At 61.5% G+C, this 20,013-nt stretch overlaps 1 protein-coding gene across 1 annotated transcript; it reads right to left on the minus strand.

Moving 5' to 3' along the window:
- Positions 1-258: 258 nt before the first annotated feature.
- On the minus strand, positions 259-17,901 carry ETNK2 (ethanolamine kinase 2). Its single transcript, XM_051821159.2, has 8 exons — positions 17,426-17,901; positions 15,811-16,070; positions 13,187-13,309; positions 8,781-8,923; positions 6,813-6,896; positions 4,303-4,448; positions 2,414-2,487; positions 259-1,078 (listed from the first exon to the last, which is right to left on the minus strand). Exons 1-8 carry the CDS (start codon positions 17,681-17,683, stop codon positions 1,006-1,008), a joined length of 1,161 nt encoding a protein of 386 aa, XP_051677119.1. The 5' UTR covers positions 17,684-17,901; the 3' UTR covers positions 259-1,005.
- Between the last annotated feature and the right edge of the window lie 2,112 nt (positions 17,902-20,013).

The following is a 20,013-nucleotide window of genomic DNA, read 5'->3' on the forward strand; positions in this document are numbered from 1 at the left end:
GCCAAAGGGAGCCGGGCTCCTCTCTGAGCAGCTCTGTGGGGGTGCAGCAAGGTCAGAGGCACAGCAGTTGGGAAACAGCCATGCCAGGTGCAGTGTGGGGAGGAGACCTGGGCAGCTCAGGGGGAGGGGGTGCAGCAGAGACAGGAGGGGGCTGGGCACGGTATGGGCCTTACCCTGTCCCACCCCTCCACTCCCCTCCCCCCCCCTCCCACCACACCCCCCAAGTCAAACCCTTGCCTCTGCCACATGGACAGTCAGTCCAGAAATGAGCATTTTAATGCAGAAACCACCATAATTTACAAATGAATCACTTTATAGGCCACAGCCCGGAGGGCACCCCAGGAGCTGTGAGGACTGGAGGTGGAGGCTGGTGAGCGCCAGGGGCCGTGGGGCACCATCAGAGCCTGCCCCCAGGGGAGGACGACAGGTCCTCGGGCAGGAGGCAGCTGGCGTGGGCACTGGTCACCACACCCTCCCTGCCCCCAGCAGGGACCTGCGGGGGGAGGGGCATGGTTCCTTGGGCTGGGGTGTGGGGAGGGGGTGGACTGGAGCTGAGGGCCTCAGAGAAGGGGGCTGCCCGGTTCTGGCCCCCGCCCCCATCGGACAGAGCTGGCTGATGCTGGTGTGGGCCATGCAAGGGGAGACAGGCTGGAGGCTGGGGCACTGGAGGTAGTAAGGCGCCCTGGCCCCAGGCCAGGCAGGGGCAGATGCGTCTAAGGCAGCCCAGGTTCCAGAGAGGGCTGGGACGGACGGGTGTGCTTCCCCGGGGTGCTGGGTCGGTCTGGCCCCGGCTGGCTGCAGGCACTTCCTCCTGTGCCTGGTGAGGGGGGGCTGGGTCCTGTCCGCCCCTCCCAACAGGAGAATGAGGTCTTCAGTAGCAGCCACTGGGGGCTGGCGGCAGGGACAGAGCCTTCTCCCCAGACCCCCCCACCCCGTCCCCTCTCCCACCTTGTCCAGGGGTGGGGCCCGGGGAGCAAAGCTGGCCAGGCAGACGGGCGAGGCTGGTCACTTTGGCATCTCCAAGGCCGAGACTTGAGGCTTCACCTTGAAGTACTGGTTGAATCGGATCACTGCGTACCTGCAGGAGAGGAGGGCAGAGCTGGGCACGGCAGGGGAGCCGGCAGGGCCCTGCAGGGACGGCCACGGCTCTTGGCTGGCTCTCGGGCTGTATCAGGCTGTCCTGTTTAGAAGTTCTCAGCTGGAGCTTTTTCTTAGACTGGAACAGTCCTCTCCCTAGCGTATTCCTGGTGTTGTGCAATGAAGCCCCGGAACTTTTCCACTTTGTGAAACTGAAACCCTACACTCATTCAGCCACAGCCCCCGCCCACCCCCCACCCCCACCCTGTTCTACTGGGTGTCTATGACTTTGACTCCTGGGGTTACCTCTGTGTTAGTGCAATCAAACCCTCTCTGCCAAAATGTCCTCAGGGGACAGGACTAGCTTCCCTGTTAAAGCTAAATGGTATTCGATCACCTGTAGGTACCACATGGTTCATTCATTCACCTGGGTTCTGCCTACGAACTTGGGGGTCCGCTGTTCCAAGACCCTGCCTTCAGCCTGCTGGAGGGACCCCCAGCTGCAGGACCCCTGGGCCATTCAGAAATTCAAGTTTTAGGTCTTTGAGGAACCACCATACCCGGGTACCTCGATAGGAAAGTGAAAGTTCGTGGGGAAATGAGGCGTTTATATTGCTACAAAGGACTGAGCCACGCATATGAGGGGCTTCTATTCTAGAAGGCCATGGAAAATGCCTATGATGGGAAAAAAATGCACAATTACAAAACATTTGCATCAAACTAAACTGCTTTTTTTCCTCGTGAGCTTTTGAAGTCATCCGGGGGCTGCACCCTTGAGCAGTCCATCGGCAGCACACGGGACTCCGAAAGCCCACGTCCTGGCCTGTGCTTGCTGCTCTCGGCCTGCTGTTAGCCACCTGCCAGGCGCGCGTGCCTGGAAGGGTTGTCACCGTCCCTTTCAGGTGCAGGGAGCAGGAGGGTGATGGGGACCGCACCAGGAGGGAGGAAGGACGGATGCCCGACCCTGAGCTCCAAGCCAAGTACAGTCTGCGTGTGTTCCCGGCGGGTCCCCAGGAGCCACGGGAGCAGGGGTTGGGTCTGACTGCCAGGATGGGCAGCAGAGCAGGCGCTAAGCAGAGCGAGGCACCGCAGGAAGTGGGCCCTGCTCTCTCTGTCGGGGAATGCGCTCTTAAGCCATGGACGAAAGCCAACACTTCCACCCACTGCCACGTGCTGGGGACCAGAGCACGGCCACAGGGTGGGGAGCTGGGATCTCCCAGGGGCAGCACTTCTGCCCTGTGGGCAAGGGATGGGCCCTGCGCCTTCTGTTTGGCTGGCCTTGGCCTCAAGCTCTTCCTTGCCCCCACCCTCCCTGCCGGCTGGGCCCTGCACCCACCTGAGGAAGTCGAAGTCGATGGTGGAGTACTGGTTCTGGATGAGGGCCCAGAGAGCCCAGAAGAAGTGAGATGCCTGCAGAGAGACCAGAGCGGGTCGGCTGGCAGCATCCTGACTGCTGTGCACCCTACAGAGCTGCAGGGATGTAGGCACCGAGGCCGATGCACCGGGCAGCTCTTGGGGCCTGCGCTGTCTTACTAGGGAGAGGCAAGCAGGACTGGGTCAGCCCCGGTCCCAGCGCTCGCCCCTCCACGGCGTGGGCAGCAGGGTGGTGCCCCCAGCCTGCACAGCCCTGGCCACCTCCCAGCCAAGGAGAACTCAAGGCAGAGGTGAATCGCCGAGCCAGAGCGCAGGCCCAGCAGCCGGGAGACGAGCTGCCAGGGGGACAGCAGAGTGGGGGGCCGCGGTGCCCTGGGCCCCAGTGGGCACTGGGGACCTGGGACTCCTGAAGGAGCCCTTGCTGGCTTCTCCCACCCCTCCTCTCTTATGAACACCAGCTGGGGTGGAAATTGACTGTAGATCTGAGCACAGGGAGCCCCGAGTGTGGGCGTTAACCGAGAATCAAGTTGCGCTGCCCCTATAGTTGATGTGTTCAGGGGCACACAGCAGTGGTGCCCAGGTGGGGGTCTCCCACCCCACCATGCTTGCCCTGGGGCGGCCGTGTGGCTGACATTACGCTGGCTAGCGATGCCCCACACGCACGCCAGCGGGACCTGGCCTGCAGCACCATCCGTGGAGGAGCTGTAACTCAGAACCAAGAGCTGACAGCGCAGGGGCGAGGAGAGGGCAGGGAGAGAGCCCCTCTGCAGAGGAGAGGGGAACTGCTGCTCCTCCAAAGGCCATGGGGGAAAAGATGAACTTAACTGCAGTAGGAATGGCTTAGGTCAGACAGTGGGAAGAACTTATCTAGATGAGGGGATTGCCACAACAGGAGCTGGCATCCATGCAAGGGTCCTTAAAGGAGTTTATAGGAGGGGCCGGTGCTGTGGTGTAGTGGGTAAAGTGACCTGCAGTGCCGGCATCCCATATGCGCACCAGTTCGAGTCCCGGCTGCCCTACTTCCAATCCAGCTCTCTGCTATGGCCTGGGAAAGCAGTGGAAGATGGCCCACTTGAGTCATGCACCCACGTGGGAGACCCGAAGAGGCTTCTGGCTTTGGATGGGCTCAGCTCCGGCTGCTGCAGCCAACTGAGGAGTGAACCAGCAGGTGGAAGACCTCTCTCTCTCTCTCTCTCTGACTCTCCTTCTCTGTGTAACTCTGACTTTCAAATAAATACTTTTTTTTTTTAAAGTTTACAGGAAAGTGGCATTAGGAAGTTTAGTGCAAGAAAAGTTTGAAATGTACATGTAAGGGGGCAGGCACTTGGCACTGTGGTTGAGACCCCGCTCGGGACACCGCAAATGCCGCGTCAGGCACCCCACTGCACTCCAGCTTCCCGCCAGCGTGCACCCCTTAAGGCAGCAGGAGATGCCGCAAGTGCTGGGGTCCCCGACACCCACGGGAGAGACCCGGCTGGGCTCTGGGCTCCTGGCTTTGACCTGACCTGGTCCTGGCTGTTGTGGACATTTGGGGAGTGAACCAGCGAATGGAAGCTTGACCTCTTTCTCTGCCTTTCAAATAAATGTAATTTTTTAAAAATGTTTTTTCCTAAGACAGATTTTGCATGCATGGATTTTACATGCAGGATTTCAAAAATGTTTGCATGAAACTCATCTTTTAATTTTCTTTTCCATGAACATTTTGAAGTACCCTTGAATTTTTCTAGAAGAGAGAATATCTCTCTCCCAGGGCGGGAGCAAGGACCAGGCATTGGGGTGGGAGGGACACACACGGGAGGCCGGCTCTTCACCCCCCAAGCCCCTCCCCCTGCCACCTCCCCCTCCCCTCACCAGGGCAAACTTGTTGACTTGCACATAGAGCCGCTCCACCTCCCTGGGGGTCACGGCCGAGTCCTTCTGCGCCTGCAGGTAGTAGTGCAGCCACTGCAGCTGGGTCTCGCGGGCCGGGTACCGGCAGTAATCCACCTCGTTCACACCTGCCGGGGAGCAGGGCGGAGTGTTGCAGGGACACAGGCCCCCCACCCTTGGGGTCTCCCTTCACCCTGTGAAACGCCTACCCATCGCCTTCCACCCATGTGGCTGCAACCAGGAGGGTGCCCTGGGCGTGTACTCAGCTGGGGTGGGGGGCACAGCTGCTGGGGGGCTGAGGAAGGCAGGGCACTGACCTGAGTGCATCAGGCACCCCACGGACAGCGCCCCCGCACACCCTCACCCTGTCTGCTTCTAGGACCCAGCTTAACAACACTGCCCAGACAACACTGTCCCCGGCCAAGCCGCCTGGTGATCCCGATTGGCCCCGTGGGCACTCAGCTGAGCCCTGCCCGCCCACCGCGCCCTGGCCACAGAGCTGCTGCTGAAAGACGGTTACTTGGGGTGGGGGTGGGGGTGGGGGTGGGGGTGGGGCCCCAGCAGTGCTGTGGTGCAGCAGGCGAGGCTGCTCTCTGCAGCTCTGGCATCCCCACATGGGCACTGGTTCAAGTCCCAGCTGCTCCACTTCAGACCCAGCTCCCTGCTGGTGCGCCTGGGAAAGCAGCAGAGGATGGCCCAAGTGCTTGGGCCCCTGCACCCGTGTAGGAGACCCGGATGAAGCCCCTGGCTCCTGCCTGGCTCAGCCTTGGCCGTTGAAACCATTTAGGGGAATGAACCAGTGGATGGAACACCTCTCTCTCCCCCAACTCTGCCTTTCAAATAGAATCAAATAAACCTTAAAAACAAAACCGTCAGGCCCAGGACTGGGCCACCGTCCCCGAGCCCGCTTCCTCCCTCTTCTTTCCCCCTTGTAGATGGAGAAACTAAGGCCAAGAGCGAAGGATTAGCCCAGGGTCACACGGCCACTTGGCTGGAGTTGTCTCCTGCCAGTGCGCACCGCCCTTCTCTGCTCTACCCCTCCAGCTCCTAAATCTGCCCTCCCTCCCACCTCTGCTCTCCACCTGGGAGTCGGACGTGGGCTGCCCCCTGGCGGGCTTCCAGCTGTACTTTGCCCAGTACAGCAGGCAAGGACTTAAAATGCCTGGGAATTAGCCCTTTTGGGAAAGGCCAGTGGACCTGGGGGTGAGCACCCTGGCCTGGGCCCCATCATGCCTCGGGTTTCCCAGCGCAGCTGGCAGCTGCCCCCGAGGGGAGCCATCCCCAAGGACACCATCAGAGCTGCATGGACTCGCTCACCTGCGGTTCCAGAAGGGACACGGTTGGCCCGGATTAGGCTCAGGAGCGGCTGTGGCTGGCCTGGGCATGCCTCACCTGCCCTAAGCCACGGGGGCTGGGCATCCCGCCTCACCAGCTTGGGGACAGCCCCAGCCCATGTCCAGCGACCCCATCCCTGGCCTATTACCTGGTTCCAGCTCGTCCTGAGCAGGCGGGCAGGCCAGAGAACCCTGCCAATGCTTCCCCATGGTTCACTGGTGCAGACCAGGCCCGCCCCCAGGGCTCACCTGCCTGTGCCAGCCCCCTCGGTTCCCGCTCCTCAGGCACTGCAGGAAAGCACCCCTGCCTACCAGGACCAGCGCTCAGTGTGCCGCCCCTGCGTGTCTGCCTCGTGTCTGTGCTCCCGAGTAGCTACCGCTACCATGTGCATTTTAGAGGCGCAGAGCGAGGCAGCCTGCCCAGGGCTCACACAGCTAGGACTGGGACGTGGGAGCGAAGGTGCACAGCACACGCTGAACGACTGCCTCGGGGCTGTCCTCAGGCCTCCATGCAAGTGGCTGCTTGGAGCCTGACCCACGTCCTAGCTGCAGGCAGGGCCCTCATGGATAAGGAGCTTGCCAAGGCGGTCATCCTGTGCCACGCTGGCCTTGCTGGCACAGGCAGCGTCTGTCCGGAGAAAGGGTCTTTTTACATTTATAAGCTGGGGGGCCAGCACCGTGGCACAGGGGTTCAGACCACTACCCACAACACCACTAGCATCCCACATGGTTTCAGCTCTGGCTGCTCTGCTTCGGATCCAGCTCCCTGCTAATGCACCTGGGAAAGCAGCGAGGATGGCCCAGGTGCTTAGGCCCCTGCACCCACTTGGGAGACTCCGGACGGAGTTCCTGGCTCCCAGCTCGGCCCCGTCCCAGGCCGTTGTGGCCATTTGGAGAGTGAACCAGGGGATGGTAGCTGTGTCTAACTCTTTCAAATAAATTCTTTTTTTTTTTTTTTTTAAAAGTACATGCCGAGCTGAGTACCCTCGGGCATCCTATAGATGGTGTGCTTTTCTTGTGTCAGGCCCCCAGTGGGGCTCACAGAGGTCAGCTCTGCGTCTGTGGGTCGTAGCCTCCACCCTGGTCCTCCCCCGAGACCCAGCCCCTCCTCCTTAGAGGCGTGCCTTGGACACAGGTGCAACAGTAGCACCTTCTCACCTGCAAACTCATTGAAATGGTTGCCAATGTCAAAGGCTTGGTAGTTGTAGCCGGCATACTCGTAGTCGATGAACCGGACGTGACCTGAGAGGTACAAGACAGGCAACGGGGTTGGTCCCAGCACCTCTGAAACACACCCTTGGTTGCTCCACCCACTCCTTCTAAGCCACTCCCTTCTCTCTGTCCATCTGTCTTTTCCCCAGCACCCGCCACCCCTCTCTCACAGCCAGACCACATCCCAACCCCGGAGACACCTGTCCTCAGCATGGCCATGGACGAGAACCAAAGCTCAGGACAGGCGGCCTTGTGCATTCAAGGGTCCCACAGCCCTGGAGTCACACTGCATCTGTGTGAGCATGCGCAGACACGGAACACCGTGCCGGCTCTCCACACCGCAGTCTCTAGACACGATCTAAGTAAACGGAGGGGACCGGCCCTTGACACAGTGGTTAAGACACTGCTTGGTCCTGCAGGAAGGACCTCGGTGGGCGAGACCCCAGTGGAAAGAAGTGGCCAGAAGGGAGGAGAGAACTTCCACTTTGCTTATGGCCTTGTCTAAATACTGACAGTTTGTGGACTCAAAAGGCTTCTACAGCCTCGGCAGCTCATGTCAAGAGCCTTGGGTGGTCACTGACTTCATGAGTGTTAATTGTTGAATTAACAACAGGAGTCACTGCACTAAGTCCCCACGCAAGAGCTCTGTCCTCCATGAGTTGTACTATGAGAGTTAACTGTAAAACTAGTGTGTGTGTGTGTGTGTGTGCGCGCGCGTGCACAAATTGCTGAACTCTACTCAGTACAGAGTTGGTCTTCTGTGTATAAAGTTAATTGAAAATGAATCTTGGGGCCGGTGCCGTGGGGTAGCAGGTAAGGCCGCCGCCTGAGTGCTAGCATCCCATATGAGTGCTGGTTCGAGTCCCGCTACCTCACTTCTGATCCAGCTCTCTGCTATGGCCTGGGAAAGCAGAGATGGCCCAAGTGCTTGGGCTCCTGCACCTGCGTGGGAGACCAGGAGGAAGCTCCTGGCTTCAGATGGGTGCAGCTCTGGCCGTTGCGGCCAACTGGGGAGTGAACCAGCTCATGGAAAAGCCCTCTTTTTGCTTCTCCTTCTCTGTGTAACTCTTTCAGATAAATAAATATTTAAATAAAAGAAAATGAATCTAAATGGATAATGGGACTGGGAATGGGAGAGGGAGGAGAAGGGGTGGGAAGGTAGGTATGGGGGGAAGAATCACTCTATTCCTAAAGTGGTACTTAGGAAATCTGTACTCATTAAATAAAAGGTATCTTTGGGAAAAAAGCTGCTTGGGACACCCACGTCCCATCCTGGAGTGCCTGGCTTTGAGTCCTGCCTCCATGCCTGATTCCAGCTTCCTGTACTCACTCTGAGGCAGCAGGTGACGGCTCAAGTACTTGGGTCCCTGCCACCCACAAGGGAGACCCAGACTGACCTGATGGCACCTGGCTTCAGCCTGGCCCGGTCCCAGCTGTTGCTGGCATTTGGGGAGTGAACCAGCAGATTTAAAAAAAAAAAATCTTTCTCAAATAACTTTGAGAAAGACTGTGCATGGGAGCTGTGCATGGGTTAATGCAGAGACTTTGCCATTTTATGCAAGGAACTTGAATATCCTTGGAGTCCGGTATCCAAAGAAGGCCCCAGAGCTGGTGTCCTGTGGATCCTACAGCTCAGCCGTGCCCCTCGGGGGCGACGCTGTCACCAAGAGCAGCAGCTCCGGGCAGCCCACGCACTCGCCCCAAGGAATGGCGTGGGTGCCTAACCTGGACCTCCACAAACCAGGATTTGGGGTTCTTTCTTGGATAGATTTTCCTAAGTGGGGATTTCTTGTTTTCTCTCTCCCACACATTAACTTACGGCCTACACCCAGGTCTCCCTCTGCTGTCCAAGCGCCAGCCTGCGGAGGGGCCCCTGCAGCCCGCCGCCCCCGGGCAGGGCTGGAGGAGCCGTACCTTTGGCGCTGTCATAGATGATGTTCTTGCAGAGCAGGTCGTTGTGACAAAACACCACCGGGGAGTCCAGCTGGGACAGGTGCTCCTTCAGCCAGGCCAGCTCCCACTCCAGCACCTCCACCTTAGGGACACCTGCAGAGAGGCTAGGCAGCGGCAAGAAGGCGGCCAGTGTGGGGAGGGCTGGCGACGGACTGGCAGGTGCACGACCGCTACAGCCCATCACCGCGGGGGGACCTCGGGCAGGTGGCCAACCTATCGGACTCTCTCAAGTGGCACTACGGCTTCCTGTCCTGACTCCTGCAGTTGTGCCAAGAAGCGGATTAAAACCCGGCCATGAAGGCAGCTGGCCGAGCCTGAAAGTCACCATCCAGGGGCAGGTGTTCAGCCTCCAGGTAAAGATGCTGCCTGGGACGCCTGCCTCCCATACCGAAGTGCCCAGGTTCAAGTCCTACTTCTACTACTGATTCCATCTTTCTGCAACACACGCCCTGGGAAGCAGCAGGTGGTGGCTCAAGTAGTTGGGTTAAGTTCCTGGCCCCTGGCTTTGGCCCCCGTGGACCTCTGGGAAGTGAACCAGAGGACAGGAGCTCTTTCTCTATCCCAATACAACTTTCTGTTTTAAAAGGCAAGGCTGTTGTCCAAATGACATCCCTGTCACCCTGTAGAAGGGACGAGAAGGTAAGGAAAGGGCAGTGGAGGGGAGAACGAGCGTCCAGACCGAATGACTCCACCCCGAGAGAGAAAAAGGCTGACAGGAGCAGCAGGGAGATGCGGCCAGCAGGCCTGGGGAAGGGGTCACTCTCCAGGGTGAGCTTGTCCCATGGAGGGGAACAAGACCTCTCACCCCACACATGGACCACCTGGGCCCACACGGACACAGAGGACTTCCGGGCCACCAGCAGGTGCTCTGCTGCTCCCTAGTCACTGCCCCGGGTCCCGGCCAGACTGTGCGTGGGCAAACTGACGGCAGAGACGAAGGGGCACGGAGGCCCCCTCTCCTCCTGCCCACACCCCACCCCACGCACACAGCAGCCGCTTCTGTTCAACCCATGACTAATGAGTGGCTGGGCCATCCAAGGTCATCAGAGGCACGTGGACGCCGACGAGGGCATGTTGTGCTTGTGGGCCCTGCACTTTGGCCTGAGGATGCACACCGCTGTGTACACCGAGAAAGCCAAACAGCGCGCAGGACCCTCATAGGCCCAGAAGCAGCGGCGGGAGAGGGGCGGGGCTGGTGCCCTACTCGCGCGTCTCCTGTTTGTGTGGCTTGTCCAGGACAGGGGAGCACACACAGGATGGCCAGTGGGAGGCCGCCCTCTCCACCTGCCCACATGACGGCCTTCGGGTAGAGTTCAGCCACCAGGGCATCCCCACAGCCCCCTCTGGACAGGGCAGAGTGGGCAGGCTCCTGGGGCTTAGAGTAGGCCCTAGTTCATGGGGTCTTAGGTCACCTGGTCCCAGATAGGGAAACGGAGGGGAGGGGAGGGGAGGGGAGGGGAGGGGAGGGGCTCCCTCCCTGCCACCTGAACAGCGGAATCCTGGGCCTTTCCAAGAACCCAACACAGCACCAAGTCTCCTTGAGGCTCCTGGGCCCCCTGAGGCTCCTGGGCCCTGGGCCCCCTGAGGCTCCTCCTCCCTGCGTCCAGGCCACGCCCTCCCTCCCCTCTGGGAGTTTATCTGCACCCAGAGGGCCACCCGTCACCTCTCCCAGCCTTGACTCCCCAGGAAGCTACCTTTCTTTCACCATCTCTTCCCTCTTGGCCTGAAATACCGAGAGATAAGAATTGGGAGGCTTCCTCTGGTTTGCCCAGGCCTGGCCAGAAACCACAGCCTTGACACCCCAGACGCCTGCGCTGCTCAGCCCTGACCTCTGTCTGACCCTGCGCTGCCCACCCCAAGGCCACGGAGATGGTCACTGTGAGATGATCCAGGCCTTCCGTCTCAGGGCACTTAAAACATAGCCAGCCCGGGGCCACAGCTGCATCCCACAGACAGCAGGAGGTGGCAAGGGGCCATGGCCTCGGCCTCCCCAGGGCAGCCTCGGGGGTCCTCCTGGTGAAGGGACAGAGGTCAGGGTCTGGGCAGGGCAAAATGCCCTTCTCCCTGCGAGACACTAAATGTCCCAGCTTCCTGGCCCAGCGCCTCCGCCCTCCCACCCGCCCAGTCACACACCAGCCCTCCCAGCCACCCTGGGCACCTGCACGGCCAGCCCAACATCAAGGCTGCCGAATCTATTTCCACAGGTCCCCAACACATCGCTCCACCCCTCAGTTCCCTGGGGAGCCCATCAAAACTCAAATCCCCACCCATCAGTCTCCAGGGCTGGCCTGGGCATCTGCAGGTGCCCCAGGGGAATCTCAGGCTCAGTTTGGGAACCCTAGTCCTAGGTCATCTGGCCCAATTATGACAACAGCTGGTCTGCCCACCTCAGCTCCACCTGCTGCTGCTGATTGCCCAGCCAAAACCGTCCCCGACCGCGAGAGCGGCTTCTCCCTAAACCAGGCCCCGGCTCAAGCATCTTCGAGCCTCTCCCACCCCCACTCCGTTCAGTCTCGGCTCCTTGGCCTGGCAGCGAAGGCCCCTCACGATGGAGCTCCCACTCACCCACAGCTCCCTCCCAGGCCCCCTGAGCACCCGCCCACAGCAGGCCCTGGCCAGGAGCACTTTCCCATCTCACCGTGCACAGCACCCAGCACACACCCTGCCTCCTTTCCCGGCCATGCACGGACATGTCCTGGTGACCCAGGTGGCACCTATGCTTCTTGAAGGAAGGGCCAACGTCAAGTTCGCTTTCTTTTTTTGGGAATTGCTTTAAATCCCCGACAATCCCTGTCTGCGACAGCAGGGACTAAGTCAGGGTCACGAGGCCACGGCTGCAGCTCTGCGGCTTTCTCCTGCCCAGCCTGAGCGACTGCTCCTCGCTGTCCTGCTCAAAGAACAACCAAATCTCGACTTTCCCAAGGTCAAAGGTGTGGCAAGAGCAAAGGGAGCTGGGCCGCTCTTCCCCAGGGCCCCCTCCCCAAGGGCTGGCGGCGGCAGCACCATTGCCGGGATCCTGCCTGAGCACCAGGAGGCCAGGACTCTAGGCTCGAGGTGCCCCTGACCGTGACCTTGGCAGGTCCATCCCCTGCCTGGGACTGCAATGAGGTCCTGCTTCCCCTGTGCCATGCAAGCCCTAAGGGAGGATTCACCCCTTGTCCCAGAGATACCAGGTGACACGGAGAGTCTGAGCATGGTCACAAAGGGGGCAGGCATGGGCCATCTGCACAAACAGTCCCAAAGCAGTGCTTGGCAAATGTGAAGCAGGAGGGGTTAAAGTCACACATGCGTGCGAGGGGGCCGCAGGGAGAGACCGCTCCCCAGGCCTCTTCTGCACGCTACCCCGTGAACATTTACAACAAAGCTGGTGCTCAAATTACCCAGAGTTCATCAAAGCAGCTTAGCAGAGAGGATTCGGAAGGGTTCCAAGCTGAAGCAATGACCAGCGTTTCAAGCGAGGGGCTCGCCATCTCCCTGGTCTGATGATCCCACGTTGCATGCATGTACTGAAACATCACACTGTCCCCATATATATATATATATATATATATATATATATATATATACATCATGCCAATTACACTTGTTTACATGTGCTTTTGAAGGGAGCGTTCAACGCCCGTGGGGTGCAGAGGTCAGAGCCTTGCTACCGTCTCTTACAGGACAACACCAGCCCTCCCGCATGCCTCCATCTGCCCTTTCCTTAGCACTCAGGAGGAGTCAGGCCTCTGCAGGCTGGCCAGGGATTCACGGAAAAGCTCAGGGAACCCGTCTCCTGTGGGGTAAGGCTGTGTTGGGATGGGGGTGCCCGCTCCCCCGGAAAGGGCCATGAAGGAAAGCAAGCTGTAGCTTTGAGCCGGGTTGGAGGACAAGTTCCAGAGGCACAGGAAGATGGGGGAGGCGGTCCAGGCAGGGAGCAGGAACCTTGCCGTCCCCAGGGCTTGCCGGCTGGAGAGAGCGAGCGCTCCCCTGACTGCCCTCAGTCCCACCCCACTCCCAGGGGTCCCGGCCCTTCTCTGTTCAAGAGGTGCGAGATCACTGAGCACTGGCCTGAGAAACAGGAGCCGTGCCCGGCCCCGTGACGCGGGCTAAGCTCCCTCTCGGAGCCTTAGCATTAGGCAGAAGTCCCCGCCACAGTCAGACTCAAGAGAAACAGCGCAAGGTCTACGTTCCCAGGGCTCGGTCACTGGCCCAGCTCGGCTGGGGGCCAGCGGTTCTGGGAGAGGGACTGAAGGGGCGGGGTGGGGGAGAACTGCCCAGCCCCCGCCTGGACCTGTGCCCACCGCTTCCGGGATGGGAGGGCTGCAGAGAATGGGCAGGGGTGGGACCGCATGGTGGCAGCCTGGGACCCTCCCAGACCTCTGTACCTGGGGTTGATCTCGTTCCTCACAAGTGTGAAATAATTGTGCATCTTGTGCCAGAGGGTAGGCTTGGGCAGGCTGCCGTTGGTGTGGATCGTGTGAATCTTGGCCATTTCTAAGGCGATTAACCTAGGGCAGAGAACAGGAGTGGAGTGTATCAGTGCCGGCCGGCAGGCCCTCCCCTCCTGGCCAGAGAGGGGCCCCCGCCAGAGGACCAAGCGTGGTCGTGGCTGCACAGTGGCAGGGCTCTGCAGAAGGCATGCAAGTGAAACAAGACCTTGGGCCTCCAGCTGCCCTCCAGTCCCAGAGCTGGGCCCGCTTCAGGGAGCAGCGCAGAGCTGCAGGCAGTGGGCCACAGGTCGATGGCACAGGGGGCACCCGGGAACGGGGGTGGTGCCCTCCCTGCCCCCTGGACTCTGCCCCATCCTCGGAGGGGAGTGAGCACAGGCCACTTTGCATGGAGGGATAGGGGGTGGGGATGGCAGGCAGGGAAGACACACACCGCCTCTTATCAGCCTGGCCAAGGTGGGGAGGGAAAACAGGCTGGCCGGGGGCAGCCCCTTCCTCAGCCACAGGGAGTTGATGCTGGCGGCTGGGTGCCAAGGACGCAAAACAAGCCAGCGTTCTATTTTCAAGTTCTCCAGTGGACCTTATCCAAGGTCCCGGGAGAGGAGGAGTGGGCGGCCGGGAAGGTTGCTGGGAGAGGGCGGGGGTGGACAGAGGACTGACCGGTCAGAGGGGGAGGACCTTGATAAGGACCCCAGCCCTGTGCAGCCCCACCCCCGCTGTCTGCCAGGCCTCCAACATTCAGGCTTCCTGGCTGCCTCTGCCTGTTGCTCCCATCATCACCACCAGGAGAGACAACAAAGACACTGGCTGGTGGAAATCTGTTCCCGGGGCAGTTCCAGGCAGCCCCTCATCCCCTTACCCAGCCACTGGGGAGGGGCAGGCCAGGCCCCCACAGGGACCTCCGGGCAGTCTTGGGCTCCTTTGGAAGCTGCACTAAGGCTCCCACCTCCTAAAGGGTGGAGGGGAGAGGGGGAGCCACACTCTCAGGGGCTGCAGCCTGGAGGCAGGAAGGAGCCGGCCAGGGTTTGGGCAAGGCAGAGAATCAGACCTGGAGACCCAGGCCCTCCCTTTCCTTCCCAAAGGAAGATCCGACCAGAGCATGAACAGAGCGTTTCCTTGAATATCAATAGGACTGTTGTCTGGAATAGCAATGAAAGTAACCTCAACACTCAGCAGTTTTATGCTGCGAAGACAGCAGGCTGAAGCTGGCGGGTGGGTTGGGGGAATGTGGGGGGCTCCCTGAGGCTGTCACCTGCCCTCAGGGATCCGGATCCAGCCCATCGGGGAAGGGCCTGCCTCCTATACCTCGCCCAATTTCTGGCTCTCTCCCAAATGCCAAGTTGTTCTTATCAAACCCAAATCCATCGTCAATCTTCCTGACAATGGTAATTGTTTCCACAGGAGGATGAGTGACAACAAGGGATTCAGAGGGGAGGGAGGCTGGGAGTGGTAGGACCTGCCAAGGTTTAAGCTTATTTGCACAAGACAGGGAGCTGGGAGAAGCCAGGAAGGGGTCCCTGACCTCACACCCCAGACCTGGCACATCTGGAGCTGCTCACCTCGCACAGGTGTATCTGCAGCCTCCCTACCCCCAGCCGGAGTGGACCCTCGCACAGGTGTATCTGCTTCTCACTGCAGCCTCCCCGCCCCCAGCTGTAACACTCTCCTCAAAGCCAGTACCTGAGGCCGCGCTCGGCAGCACGGGGACGCGGGGCCTCCAAGACTCCCTCCTTGTAAGTCCTGGAGGGCCAGGTGCACCAACTTAGAATTAGCTGGGTGGCAGGTGAGCGGGCAAAGGAGCTTCCTGATCCACCCCAGGTGGGCTTCACTTCTCCCCCTCAGACTGCACAGGGCAGAATCCAGGGATCCCACACAGACCCCAGCGGCTGGCCGCAGTGCAGGATTTAGACCGGGCCTGCCAGTCAGATTGCCCTCCATGTGGGTCAGCCCTGTCGGGGAGGGGGAGGCCACTGCCTGGCTTGCCTGCCCTGGCCCACGCCAAGCACACGGTGGCGTCCACAGGGCTTGAAGGTGAAGTCCAGTGGCTGGGCCCTGCGTGTCCAGGCATCACTCCTCTGTGAGGAGGCCAGGGCCACTCCCCAAGCCCGGCTTCCCACCTTGTCAGGGAGGCCAGGAGCAGTAAAGACCAGCGGGAGGGCCCACATCTCCCCGGGCTGGTAAAACCACACTCAGCCCGAATGGGGCCCATTTTCCCTGCACACCTGAGCTCTTGGCAGGAGGTGAGGAGAGACAGGAAACCCTGGGTTCCCCGGGGACTTGGCTCGGATTACACCTCCCAGGCTCTGAGATGTTTCCAGGCCAGACCTGGGGTGGGCAGAGGTTTGAGGCCTACCTAGGGCCAGGAGGCAGCCCCACATTCACCAACATGCTCCCTCTCCTCCCAGGGGACGCTGCTGAAGAGCGACAGAAAGTTACCGTCTCTCCCTGCAAAGTCCATCAACACACACACACTTCCCCTGCACCCCGCCGATCTCGCCACGAAGCTGCTCCAAGGGCCACTCGCTACAGCCGGGAAAGCGGACCCCGGCACCGTTCCTCACCTGAAGAGCCGGGGCTCCCGGATGTGCTCGGGCCCCAGCGCCACGCCTTGCATGTACTCGTAGCACAGCCCGTTCTGGAAGGTGCAGTAGAGCTTGGGGGCGCAGCCGTGTGCTCGCAGCAGCTGGAAGTTCCGGACCTCATTCTCCCGGTCCACCAGCAGCTCCGTGCGCTCCCCGTACACCCGGACCAGCACGCAGTCCCGCATATCCTCCTCCACGTAGCAGGCCACCAGCTTGTTGGTGATGCCATCGGTGAAGCGCTGGGGTGGGGGTAGGGGGCAGTGCGTGGATGGGTGGGGCTCCCCAGCTCCAGCAGGAGGGGCTCGCTAGGAGGAGGAGCGCCACACAGAGCCCCCAGTCCCTCTGCCCTGGAAAACTCAGCACTGGGCTCGATGCAGGCGCACTGGCTGCCCCGGGTCTGCACGGGACCTGGCACGGGAGGAATCTACCTGGGAAGAGGGGCAGTGCACAGGGGCCCTCTCCCCCTCCTTTTCCTCCATCCTGGCCCTGAGAATAAACTGCTGTGGACCACAGCGTGGCAGAGGAGGGCGAGGAGTTGTTCAGAACAGCACCTCCTGACCAGCGCTTCCCACTGCCACCCAGGCACGCCGCTCTCTGCTGCGTCTCTCGCCCCGTCCCGCGGTGGAGGCCCGAGGGGGGCCACTGAGGTGCCCGTATCCCAGGACTCCAGGGGTCGGAGGTCCCCGGGACCGCCCAGCTCCACACCAGAAGACCTCTGGGCTGGGGGCACTGGCTCCTCCAGCCAGAGTGATAAGGAGGAAGGAGCCACCTGCTTTAGGAGGCCTTGGAGCGCAGCTGAATGGAACCTGGGGGCGAGGGGGGGGTGGCAGCAAACTGAGGCCTAGTGAAGGGAGGGGCTGGCACCTGCTATGACTCAGGCCAGTGAGTCTCACCCACACAGGGCCTTTACTCCCCAGGAGGGGTCCAGGACCTCCCCAGAACTTTGCCTTCCCACCAGGCAAGGCTTGGAGCCCCTCCTACGCCAGCCCAAGCTGCAAGCCCCCACTCAGCCACTTCCTCAGGCAGCCAGCACAGGGCAGGGGTGGGTGGGCAGGTGTCGCTCTTTCTTCTCTTTAGAGAAGGCAGATCAGCTGGGCGCCAGCCCCGGGCTCCTCAGTGGGATCTTGGAGAACGGGTGCCCAGCTGGGGATGGGGAAGGCGCCCTGTGGAGAGGCCTGGGACCCCCCCCTCCCCACATCTTCACTCCCCCTCCCAGCGATGCGTGCCTGCCTGTGTGTCTGGGGCGGCGGCGGCGCGCGGTGGGGGGGTGGTTCTTTAAAAGTTCCTGCCTGCTCGCGTTTCAGAGTGGGTTGGGCAGCGAGGGGCACCAGCCCGCGGCGACAGGGCGTGGAGCGGGCGCGCCGCGTGCTGACAGCGGGCAGGTGGCCCTGCGCGCGGGAGCCGGGGTTGGGTGTGCGGGACGCGAGGGGTGTGAGCCCAGCTTTGCAAATACAGGCACCAACACGCACACACCCGCCTCCCCACCTCCCCTGCGCCGCCGCCGCGTACCCCTGGGACCCGCACCCGGAAGGATGCACGCACAGGCGGCCCCGCAGGGCCCGGGCTCGGGCCCGGTTCCGACCCGCTCGGCTACCTTGGTCCGAACTTGCTCGGGCTCCCAGTGCGGCCGCAGCTCCTGGATGAGGCGCAGGGCGCCGGGCAGGATGTCGTCCTGGTCCACGCAGATGCCGAAGCACGGGACGGCGGCGGCCCTCTGGGGGCCCGGCGGCTCCGCGCAGCCCGCGCCGGCCGCCGCCTTCTCCTCCATGCCCCATGGGCAGCGCGGGCCCGGCGCCTGCCCCCGCAGGTAAAAAGGCGAGCACGGCAGAGGAGCCGACGGGGGCGCAGCCATGCCCGGCAGCCCCACCCCCTGGGCCCGAGCGCCGCGCCCGCCCTAGCCCCGGCGGGGGGGCCCGGAGAGGGAGGGGCGGCGGGAGAGGAGGGGCCAGGGGAAGTCCATGACTCAGGCGCCCGCCGCCCGCTCCGACCGCCGGCCCGGGGACGCCGCGGCCCGCCGCGACCGTGACATCACGGGCGCCGGCCTCGGGAACGCCCCCCGCCCGCCCCGCCGGGGAGCGCCGCCGGCCCCCGCGGGCAGCCGCGGCCGCCGCTACCTGGAGCGCGGGGCGGGCGGCGCCCCACGGAGGCCGTGACGTGAGGGGCGGAGCCCGAGGAGGCCCCGCCCCCTCAGGGCCCGCCCAGGCGGCCGGGGGCGCGCTCCCCCCACTGCAAGCTCTGCCTGCGCCCCCAACCTGGTCCTGGAGCATGGAGGCCGGCTGTTCCCAAGACATGTGCCGGGGCGCGCCCTTCTGGGTGCCTGCTCGGTGCTCCCTGGCCCTGGACCTCGGAGGGCTGGCGCTACCGGAGTGGTCATCGCAAAGGCTGTTCCCAGCAGGGGGTCCCCAGGCGGCCCCACCCCCTCCACACACACACACACACACACGCGCGCGCGCGCACGCACGCACGCACGCGCGTGCTTCTTCCATGGAGAGGGGCCCCGGGTCATGGCATTGGGTGCGTGTGCCGGTCCAGCAGAGTGCACTGTTGGCCAGCAGGCCTCCGAGCGTGCCAGGGCCTTGAGCAAGGCTGAGCTTTGGTCGCTGAAGAATCGCTAAACCCTAACTGGAGGGTAGCAAGCAGGTGCTCTGTTGGCACCAGGCGTTGGAGGTGGGCCGGCCCTCGCTGGCCCTGGGGAGGGGAAGTCAAGGACTCTGCCGGCCGCCAGCCCTCTTTGCCATACCGAGGCCTCGGTGGCTGGTTCCCCCTCACTCGTTCCCATTCTACCCTGTACCCTCCCCCCACCTCTCAACCTGTCCAGAACCCAGCTCTACCTGGCCCAGCTTCTGTGATGATGCGAATGCCTGTGCTGTCCAAGCAGTGGTCGCTGGCAGGGTGGCGTCTTATTGAACTGTGATGAGTTTAAGTATAGCCCCGGGAGCTGCCGCACTGGGTGGGCAGTGTAGGAGAGGACAGTCGGAGCTCCCTGGGGAAAGGACACTGCCTCCAACTCCTCCTTTTGCAATGAGGAAGTAAGGGCTCCAGGCTGGGGGAATGTGGACCACCTATGGCAGCCCAGGTTCCCAGATCTGTGCCCTTGGCTCTGCACAGCGACACTGCAGGGACGGCTCCTGCTGACGCACGCTGGCTGCTGGCCTCGTGGCGCACAGGTTAAACAGCCGCCTGCGACGCCGGGTCCCAAATGGGCACCACCTCGAGTCCCCGCTGCTCCACTTCGGATCAAACTCCCTGCTAATGAGCCTGGGACAGCAGCGGAAGACGGCCCAAGAACTTGGGGCCCCTGCGCCCATGTGGGAGACCCAGATGGAGTTCCAAGGCTCCTGCCTCCAGCCTGGCCCAGCTCCTGCTGTTGTGGCTATTTGGGGAGTGCACTAGTGGATAGAACATCTCTGTCACTTCCTCTCTCTGTAATTCTACTTTCCAAATAAATAAATCAATCTTAAAAATAGAATACTGCCCTAGAGCAGTCTGGGGGTTCCACCGCACCCCGGCAGCTGCAGTTCTACAGGTGGTTTGGCCTGGCGGAACACAATGCTAGGGGCAAGGGTTTGGCCCAGCGGCTAGGATGCCACCTGGGATGCCTGCTTCCTCCACCAGAGTGTCTAGGTTTTTGCCCAGTGTTCCCAGTTCCCGTTTCCTGCTAGTGTATCCTAGGAGGCAGCAGGTGATGGGTCAGGTACTTAAGTCCCTGCCATCCCTGTGAAAGACCCCAACTGGGCTCCCAGCTCCTGGCTTCAGCAAGGTCCAGCCCTAACTGTAGTGGGCACTTGGGGGGAATAAACTGACCATTGGAAGATCTGTTTGTGACTATTTGCCTTAAATAAAAATAAGGAAAGATATTAAAAAGAGAAAATGGGTAGAGCAGCCATGGAGAAGAGACAACTTCTCTGGCCCCAGGCTATAGACAGCCAAGGGATAAGGTGTGGGGGGGGGGGACTCCAGCCTGGGGGGAGTGGTTTCCCATGTCCATGTGCTATGCATGGGGCCCCTACCAGGGTATGTGGAGCTCTGTCCCGGCTTCAGGACCAGTGGCATGTGGCCAGCGGGGAGCTCCCAGGAACCGAGGCGGGCCAGGTTCCTGCCTTGATTGTTCACTACCATTCAGCACCCTGCCTTACCTGACTCCTCACTGTGCAACCCTGGGCAAATGCCTTCCAATTCTCT

This window comes from Oryctolagus cuniculus, chromosome 13, assembly GCF_964237555.1.
Source record: "Oryctolagus cuniculus chromosome 13, mOryCun1.1, whole genome shotgun sequence".
In the NCBI taxonomy this organism is placed as follows: Eukaryota; Metazoa; Chordata; class Mammalia; order Lagomorpha; family Leporidae; genus Oryctolagus; species Oryctolagus cuniculus.

What these genes read in the sequence shown, in the direction of transcription:
- ETNK2 (XM_051821159.2), bottom strand. Translation starts at nt 17,683, where the DNA reads ATGGCTGCGCCCCCGTCGGCTCCTCTGCCGTGCTCGCCTTTTTACCTG. An exon ending in CCGAGCAAGTTCGGACCAAG is followed by an intron (nt 16,071 to 17,425) that starts GTAGCCGAGCGG and finishes CCCCCACCCCAG; the next exon opens with CGCTTCACCGATGGCATCAC. An exon ending in CCATTTCAATGAGTTTGCAG is followed by an intron (nt 4,449 to 6,812) that starts GTGAGAAGGTGC and finishes GCTCCCCGGCAG; the next exon opens with GTGTGAACGAGGTGGATTAC.